This window comes from Alosa sapidissima, chromosome 4 (assembly GCF_018492685.1).
Source record: "Alosa sapidissima isolate fAloSap1 chromosome 4, fAloSap1.pri, whole genome shotgun sequence".
Taxonomy (NCBI): Eukaryota; Metazoa; Chordata; class Actinopteri; order Clupeiformes; family Clupeidae; genus Alosa; species Alosa sapidissima.
In genome coordinates this window covers 16,999,973-17,009,932 of record NC_055960.1, presented here as the reverse complement: position 1 = coordinate 17,009,932, position 9,960 = coordinate 16,999,973, and the positions used below count along the sequence as shown (strand labels likewise).

The window sequence follows — 9,960 nt, the reverse complement described above, 5'->3', positions numbered from 1 at the left end:
TATCATTTTCAGCTGGAAAAAGCTTCAAAGAGTCAAAGAGGAGTCTAGGAAAACACCTAGGTTGTTAACAACACTGTGATGATTAACAGACAGAGGGCCTTGCTTACAGTGTTGACAGTGCTTGGCGATCCAAAAATCATCCCTTCTGTTTAGTTGTCATTTAGCTGTAAAAAAATGTTAGCCATCAAATTCTTAATGTCATGTGTATTGATTAAAAATGGAGCCCAGGGGAAGTATAAAGAAAATAATAGAGGCCCTAAAATAGAACCCTGGGAGACACCACACTTGATAGGAACAGATGATGAGGAAGCATTACCTAAATGCATTGAAAAAATCTATCAGTTAGACAAGATCTGAACCAATTTAATACAGTGCCTTGCAGACCAACTTCAACTTCCAGGTGTTTTAAAAGGATCCCGTGGTCAATGGTGCCAAAAGCAGTACTAAGATCTAGAAGGACCAGGAGTGCACAAGAGAGTCAACAGAGAGCAGTATATCATTATGGACCGGTAGGCGCCGTACTAAGTGGTCTAAAGCCAGATTGAAACTTGTCAAGGATATTAGAGGTCTTTAAATAGGAAGAGACCTGTGACAGAATAAGTTTTTCTAAGTTTGATATCTTTGAGAGAAAGGGCAGTTTAAATATGGGCCTAGAATTTTTCAAATCCATAGGATCAAGGTTTGGCTTCTTCATACATAAAAGGTATTGTGCATTTTGTTATGAGGCATTTCATTAGCATGTGGAAGAAAACATAGAAAAAATGGTGTGTGTGCAAGCATTTCATGTACATATGCAAGAAAAAGTAGTGCATGTGTAAGCATTTAGTGCATATTCTTGACATATGGCCTAGGGGGCGCCTCATATTTTATGACTAAAGCATGACATTTTGTCTAGTGTTTCTAGAGATTGTAAACGTATACGTATATACGTATATTAGCACATTTTGAATTTAATGCCAGCAACACGTCTCAAAAAAGTTGGGACAGGGGCAAGAAAAGACTGGAAAAGTTGTGTAATGATAAAGACAACAAAAGGAGGAACATTTCACAACTACATAAAACATGAGCTAAAAATTGCTTCTTTTTTATATTCCTTTAACCTTGAACTTAGACTTGGACATTGTACAATGATGGTACTTGGTGGCCCTCACAAAACAAAAAAAAACATTCCCTTCACCCTGTCCATTAGTGCAATTGTTGGTGTAATGGTTGCCTCAGCAATCATTAGGGTTTTTCATAATGGTATTATATCTGAATATAAGGCCAAAATAAGCATTTCTATTAAATTCTAGTAATAAAACGGCATATTTGTGAACATGTACATTATTGTAATAGAGGAAATGGGGGAAAATGTAATGATAATGTCATTGACCCCCAGAGGCCAGATACAAAATTACTCCACGTCTAAAATTAAACCTTAGAGTGTGTAGATTATGTGGAAACTTTCATGCTTTGGTCATAAAATGCACAATTATTATGCTTATCAGCCGTACACTTACAACTACTGCTACTGGATTATGCACATATCATATTGTACATATTTGTCAAATATTGTCATATTTGTTCATACTAAATATCCATATTTATTCTCTTTTTATGATATTACTGTTAATACACTGCATATATCTATATTATTTTTACTACTCTGTGTTACTGCTACTACACTGTACATATATGTACATGTTTATCTGTTCTCATTGTATATCCATATCTATACTAATACATTGCACATATTTATATTTATATTTAATGTACATTACTGTAAACCATACTACTGTTTACACTGTTTACACTATATGTCTTATACTGTTTATACTGCACCACCTGTCTATACGGCGTATATCACATTGCACTTTTCTGCTTTTTTGCACTTCTGGTTAAATGCAAACTGCATTTTGTTGTCTCTGTACTTGTACTCTGCACAATGACAATAAAGTTGAATCTAATCTATCTAATCTAATCTAATCTAATGGAGATAGGAGACCTCAGGCTAATGGCAAATACTGTAGATTATGGCCAAATTGCAACAAAGATGTAGTCATTTTGTAGATGTAGTCTAGATGTAGCCAAATTGAAACTGACTGCTGGCAATGGGTGTAAAGCAGATGAAGTCATGGGTGGGTAGGGATGGAGCATTATACTGGGATTGATTGATTGATTGATTGATGGATACAACTGCAGTATCTACATGGATAGAAACTTTTGTGACAAGGGGATTGTGTTTCCTTGATGTGGATGAGTAAATAGGCTATAGTTGTAAGGGTTTTCCCTGTGTACCTTTTGATTTTGTATTCCTTTGTGTTTCCTGTTGTCTTTGTTACTTCCTGTGTCGTGTGCCATGTGTTCCTTTGTTTGTTTTGCCATGTGTCTCTGTTCCACATACATGTGCCTCTGCCCCTCACCTGTATAGGGTTGCCACATTTGAGCAAATCCATTCAAAAAGTGAAACTTGTATAATGTATACATTCATTCCACACAGACTGATTTATTCAAGTGTTTATTTCTTTTAATGATTTTGATGATTGTTGTTGATTGATTGCAGGTGTTTTGATGATTATAACTGACAACTAATGAAAACCCCAAATTCAGTATCTCAGAAAATTAGAATATTGTGAAAAGGTTCAATATTGAAGACACCTGGTGCCACACTCTATTCAGCTAATTAACTCAAAACACCTGCAAAGGCCTTTAAATGGTCTCTTAATCTAGTTCTGTAGGCTACACAATCATGGGTGAAATGGCTGTCTTGACAGTTGTCCAAAAGACGACCATTGACACCTTGCACAAGGAGGGCAAGACACAAAAGGTTAATGCTAAAGAGGCTGGCTGTTCACAGTAGTGATGTAGTACTTGAGGTCGGTCTCGGACTCGAGACCGATTTCTGCTTTCTCAGACTCGTCTCGGACTTGTGCCTTCAAAGACTCGGTCTCGGACCACAGTAGGAGGAGAAGGACTCGTAATTTCAGACCGAGTCAAGACCAACGCATTGTTTTATGTTCATATAAAAAACCCACACAACACATAAAAACAACGTTGACGGGCATTATTTGAAAACGACATCCCATGGTGCAAAGATACTGCCGTCAGAGCCGTTTATTCACAGGCCTGATAGCGCTCCGGCATACCGACATGTCTGCGGGGGAAAAATCAGGTTCGCGTTTGTGTGATCTCGCATGGAAATTTCTTTTGTGTTTCCCATACACTACGAATGTTTTTTCCACACTGGCAACGCGTAAACATAGCCAAAGTCATAGAGTGCAACTTATGAAGCCAGGGGAAGACACCAGACTTGTCGATAAAGGTATAAAGAATATATGGCGCTTGTCTTGGATAGCGGAGGTGAGACGAAAAGCCCTTTGGAAGCTGGTGTCAAAAACGTTGGCAACCAGGAGCGTGTTTCTGCAATTGCGCAAGGAAATTAATATATGGAACTAGAGGGAAAAAAGTGCTGCCACGGCATGAGTTACGGCTTCTACACACAGTTGTGTTCTATTAACGCATGCCAGTGGGTGTTCCCGACGGTAGCTATGCAAATAGACCTCTGAAGTTCGCCTACAAAAAAGACCCAAAACGGCCATCTTTGTCCATATAAGGAGATCCGGTTGTTAATTGAAGCTAACTACCTATGGCAAGTTGCATTGCAAGTTAGCTCTGGGGTAGCAAAAATCTAAGTGTGCCGCCTTCACGTACTGGAGATCAAAGTATCCACTCGAAGGCAGAGGACAAAAGTGTGTTCAGGAAAACGTCTGCATTTCAGACTTTTTCATCCCCGCGAGAGTTTAACAGGTGCGATAATTCAAAATCCCCATGTTATTTTCCCATAGGAAAAATCGCCAGATACCGGATGTCAAAGATAGCAGCTTTTTTGTAGGCAAACTTCAGAGGTCTATGACTTGAAGTATAACCGTAGTTTGATTGGTTGGTGCCGTCCGTCGATTGGCTTGATTGGCCGGTGCCGTCTGTCGGTGCAGCAACAGCTGAACTTCTTAATGCGAGCGACGGGAGAAACGTGACGCAACGGACCCACAATTCAGTTCGGCAACCGACGACGTAAGCCCGTGTAAAGTGAATGGGATGCATCTCCAGCACTGCAACGCACGCAGCTGTGTGTAGAGGCCGTTACGGCTCCTACACACAGCTGCGTGCATCGCGTTGCTGGAGACGCATCCCATTCACTTTACATGGGCTTACGTTCGCGGCTCGCGTTGAGAAGTTCAGCTGTTGCTGCACCGACAGAGGGCACCGACCAATCAAGCCAATCTACGGACGGCAGCAACCAATCACATTACGGTTTTACTTCGTCATTTGCATAGCTACCGTCGGGAACACCCACTGGCATGCGTTGACGGAACGCAGCTGTGTATAGGTAACTAGTCATTAAGCAGCTGTCGACCAATTCAACACACCTCACATAGGTGGCTGTTTACTCGGCCGCTCCTGCGCTCAAATTTGCGTCAGGTCGCTCCAATCAATTTCGCTCCCCGCTTCACTTAAAAATCATTCTAGGCCTACTCCAGTGAAATTGCTCCACGCTCGCTCCATAAAATACAAGCTGAATGGTCACCTTAAACAAACTTAAATCCCAAAGAACTAAGAGCAACGTCAATTTCACTCATAGAACATTTATTTTAAAATGCAACACCGATAGTACATCAATGAACAAGCTTGGCAACGTCAATACACATAAGCATATACAACTAAAGGGATCAGTGGGATTAATTCCCTAAAGAATATAGGCTTAGCATCTAAGTTTTACTTTCATCCTTCTACTTCATATGAAGCATATGCAAAATACTCACGTTTTTCTTTGCTCTCCTTAGCACACTCTCATGTTTCCGCAAAATGTGTCTTTTTAGATTCCAAAATGAATCTTTAGTCACTGAAACAGTGTCACCACATGGTCTACATTGTATCTAGTTGTTTGTAGGAATAATACACTTGTATGACTTATCAGTTTCCTTTCTAAAATATTTAGCAAACTCCATCCCCACTCACTAGCTCTGATCTGTCGTTTACAATCGCTCATCCACTCGTCACTTTGTGTCAGAAATTAGCGGAGGATAAACTCGCCCTTACGCATCTGTCGGTCTCGATGTCAGACACCAAACAGGACGAGGACCACAAAAGAGTCACGTTCAAAAGTTTATTTAAGGGTTGGGGGTTTCAGGGGTTCCGGGGGGGGTACAGGAGTTCCAAGAGTCTGCGTGTGTGTGTTCCCCCAGTAGCCGAACAGCGATGGCAGGAGCTGGATGATCCGGGAAGTCCTGGGGGAAACACACACACAACAGCAATTGAAACGAAGCAGCAGTACAGTCAAGGACTAGGCGGTATTCGTAGAAGAGGGACGGAAGGCAGGTCAAGATTACCGGGGCTGGAGAACACAGAAGTAGTCGAGCGGGTCCGGGATCACAGGCAAAGAGTCAGAGGCGTTTTCAAAAACAGGCAGGTAACTGGTGCTGGTTGCAGACGATCTGACAAGTGTGGACTGAAAAGCAAGGCTTTATATAGAGGGCATGATGAGTGGTGAATGCAGTGCAGCTGGTAGGTAACGAGGGTGAGGCAGAGCAGAGCAGGAACAGGTGGAGGTCATCAGACTTCAATCAGCACGTGTTACCAGGCAGAGAGAGAGCTCATGACACTCGAGGCATGCGGGCCATCTTATTACACATGGCATCTCGTCAGAATTTCAAAGAAATCTGTCCGACAAACTTAAGAATAACATGTTTAAAATAAATGGTGCATATTTTGCAGAAAAATGAATGTCTTCTTGTTCATGCCCTTTAGTCAATGGTTAGGCTACTAATCAATTCTAATTTACTTTTGAGTATTATAATTGCCACCCACTGACCTTTCTTGGTATGGCTGTAGTATCTGTGGTCTCAGTATGCTATACAAGCAATACTGTAAGTATGCAGGTACGTCAGTGACTAGTTAAAAGCAGGGACGGATTAATGAACAGTCCTACCAGGCCCAGGGTCCCAGGAACTCTGGTGCTCTACACAAAGATGCTACTGTAATATAGGCTTGTATTGGGTTTTTTCATCTCATGTCTGAATGATGTCTATTTATATCCACAAAAGTCACCAGAATCTATCATCTAAGGTACTATTTATCAAAATCTTCTCCCAGGGGAACACACCCCTGGATGCCGCTTGACAATTATGTTGATCAGGGCATATATCTTGGCCCTCTTACCCCCCAGGGAAAAAAGTTCAGGCTCAGGACTTTTTTCTACCATCACCCCTATATTTATCTCTATGGCTCTGCTGCCGTTGAGTGTCAGTAGGTCAGCATAGTCCATATTAAGACGTTAAGACTGCTCCTCTAAACAATTCCCAATAGCTTAGTCTGTAGGCCTAACTGTTGATTATTAACTGGGGTGATATTAAATCATGAATATGAAAACTGACATGTTTTTATGGTCTTGGTCTCGACTCAGTCTCGACTCCTAAAGGACTCGGTCTCGGCTCGGACTTGCTTTCTCAAAGACTCGGTCTTGACTCGGACTCGACTGTATTTGAAAACCAACGGACTCGGTCTCGACCCTTCAAAGACTCGGTCTTGACTCGGCATAGGCGGTCTCGTCCCCACAGAGCTCTGTGTCCAAGCAGATTAATAGAGAGGCAGAGGGAAGGAAAAGATGTGGTAGAAAAAAGTGTACAAGCAATATGGGTAAACCGCACCCTGGAGAGGATTGTGAAACAAAACCCGTTCAAAAATGTGGGGGAGATTCACAAAGAGTGGACTGCAGCTGGAGTCAGTGCTTCAAGAACCACCACGCACAGATGTATGCAAGACATGGGTTTCAGCTCTTGAACAAGAGACAGCGTCAGAAGTGTCTCGTCTGGTCTAAAGACAAAAAGGACTGGACTGCTGCTGAGTGGTCCAAAGTTATGTTCTCTGATGAAAGTAAATTTGGCATTTCCTTTGGAAATCAAGGTCCCAGTCTGGCAGAAGAGAGGAGAGGCACAGAATCAGTATAAGTATAAGTATACTCTTTTGATCCCATGAAGGAAATTTGGTCTCTGCATTTATCCCAATCCGTGAATTAGTGAAACACACTCAGCACACAGTGAACACACAGTGAGGTGAAGCACACACTAATCCCAGAGCAGTGAGCTGCCTGCAACAACAGCAGCGCTCGGGGAGCAGTGAGGGGTTAGGTGCCTTGCTCAAGGGCACTTCAGCCGTGCCTACTGGTCGGGGTTTGAACTGGCAACCCTCCGGTTACATGTCCGAAGCGCTAACCAGTAGGCCACGGCTGCCCCCACCCTACTGCATATCACCCTAGCTCTCAGGAAACAGAGATGGCTGTGATGTTGATAAATGCTATCACTGGTTAAGAATGTCTTCTGTCTACCAAACCAGATGAGCTGAACTCGTTGGTGTGGAGAATTAATGTCCTGTAGCACTGGAAGCACTGGCTGGGGTGGCTACTGAACCCATTGACATTTCTGATTAGAAAGTCAAACATGCAAGGTACTTACACACACACTCTCTTCTGATTTACAACAGGAGAGGCTTGTAAATGTCAAGAAGGGTTGTTCACGTCAGTTTAAATCAAATATTGGATTAGAGATACTGTATATTAGGCCCCATTGTTGCTGCAGTTATTATGAGATATATAAATGTAGATATGAATCATGCATTTTAGTTGTTAATGCTTTTTGATAATGCACAATTGGCACATATTACTTCAAAAGCAGTTTATTAAACACAAAAGGCAGAGATGAACGTACAAAACAGTAAACAACGCTGTAGAAAAATACTTGTAAATTAAATAAACTATATTAGCTTGTAACAAAACAAAAGAAACAAAAACAAAAAGTGGTGTCCTGAACTTGCCGTGAAAGAGTAACAGTTTCTAAGCAGTTTTGCCCTAAATTTAGGATCTGCGGTGTTTCTTCGCTTAAATATGAATTCAGCAACTGCTCCCTTACTTTGGCTTTGGTGACTTGTGAGACTCAAATGAGAGAGTAAGGAGAGAGGAAGTCGATAAGTAAATAACACATTGAGAAGTGTGAGAGTGAGTGTGTCTGCAGCGGATGTTTCGCTGCGGTGGTCGTCAGGGAAGGAGGGATATCGAGGCAGATCTTTAGGTCCAGATTGTACATGGCGAGGGCTTGCTTCTCCTGGTCAGCCGGTGGGTGGGAGAGGATTCCATTAGCAGCCAGTGCAGGCCACGAATGCACATATCTCACACACATCCATTGGCACAGCACCTGGAGAGAACCACACACACACACACACACATATAGGGATTATTCAACAGAAGAACTTTAAGAGCTTATGGATTTATTTATGGATTTAAGCGTGTTAACAACGTGCACCTCTCCTGAGAGTACATTCTCTCCTAACACCTCTGATAACTAAAACCTGCCTAACTCACACTCACACTCCATTTATAGTAGTACATCTTCTAAATATATCTTTTGAATACATCAGCCTTATAAATGCTATTTCATGATTATACCATCATTTATAGCCTCGTAATATGCATGTCATTGAAATAAAAACGTAATAATACTATACATATATGTAATAAATGTGTAATAATTTCTATAATAATAATAATAATATATTTAACAGTTGAATTTTTAGAATGAATACTATGTAATTCTGCAGCCCCTATCCATTGTAGGGACATTGTACATGTCTTTCACTTGGTACTTTAACTCACGCCTGATTCTAGCTGCACTTAATTCTCTACATACCATATAATCTCATCTGTAGCCTATTTTGTTCACTGGTCACACTACATAGATACAGCCAAGCTACCCCTTGGCAACCCCCCCCCCCCCCAACACACACACATAGCTTTCCCCCATTACTCACTCAGTCTGGCGAGTCGCATGGCGGCTCCTTCCTGCTGGCACAAGGAGACAAACTCCTGGGGCAGCGTCGGGTGAGCGCAGACAGCGCTGTAGCCGGTCTTGTACACACGGGGGCTTGCCTTCATGGTCTTCCCGGCAAGCGGCGCTGCCAACTCCTGGAGCACCCTGACCGATTCGAGAGAGAAGCTGTCACCGCCATCCTGAGGGGATAGAAAATGAGCTTGACTGTGATGGCAGTTCATTTGCTGGCTCTCTTGCCAGGGGATATACCCATCTGTCTGTGTCATACCAGCCAACATTCATTACACATTGCTGCAAGCTGAGCGGGAGTTATCAAGCAGTGGCTTTCTGAATGGCCAGAGGGCATGAGGTGCGCTATTTGTATTCTGACCACAATCAACTTGTGGCAAAATTAGGATGCAAGAAGAGCGGTTCCTGTGGTTTAGTACTGACCACGCAGCTCAATAGGCCACTAATCTAACATTTATGACAGATGAAAGAGGCCTCATTGATTGTAGGCTACTCGAAAAGTTTGAGTGCAAGGCACTTACGTTGACTTGGACAGCGTCTGAGGCCAGGAAGAGTGCAGCGATCAGGAGAGAGACGGCAAAGATGGTCTTCATGTTGTTGTTTTTTCGGGAGTCTAGCGGTGTCCTTGTTCCTTTCTGATGAAGTGGCTCCTGAAGTGTTGTCACTGTTGGTGTCTGCCTCTTAACACTGGCCTCCAGTCTCCTTTTAAAGGGATCTGTGTGTCGCAGAAACCTTCTTTGATTGGTTATCGTGGTTCTTCTTTCACAGGTTAATGAGTAATGGGGAAACCAATTTCACAACGCCATAAAACGGGATTCATAAATTCACTGTGACCTCATCCACTGTCTGACTTTTTTTATGGACACTCCTCAATAGGGTTTGCCATGAAGAGTTTCACACTCAGTGGATTAGGTTCATTTGTAATAAGGGCCCTAGAGTGAAATGGAGCATGTACTGTATGGGTTTCATCTTTTTAACATTTAAAAACATTGGTTCAAAAACATTGCAGTGCTAATTAATGATTAAACACCTGGGGAAAAAAACTTTATCTCCTTAGCTAAGGTACATAACATAGACCCAACACAAAAGCAATCTG

General features: G+C 42.2%; 1 protein-coding gene across 1 annotated transcript; it reads right to left on the bottom strand.

Moving 5' to 3' along the window:
* Positions 1-7,691: 7,691 nt before the first annotated feature.
* On the bottom strand, positions 7,692-9,553 carry si:ch211-220m17.5 (guanylin family protein). Its single transcript, XM_042089651.1, has 3 exons — positions 9,386-9,553; positions 8,836-9,034; positions 7,692-8,222 (listed from the first exon to the last, which is right to left on the bottom strand). The coding sequence occupies exons 1-3, from the start codon at positions 9,455-9,457 to the stop codon at positions 8,164-8,166; spliced, it is 330 nt and encodes a 109-aa protein (XP_041945585.1). The 5' UTR covers positions 9,458-9,553; the 3' UTR covers positions 7,692-8,163.
* Between the last annotated feature and the right edge of the window lie 407 nt (positions 9,554-9,960).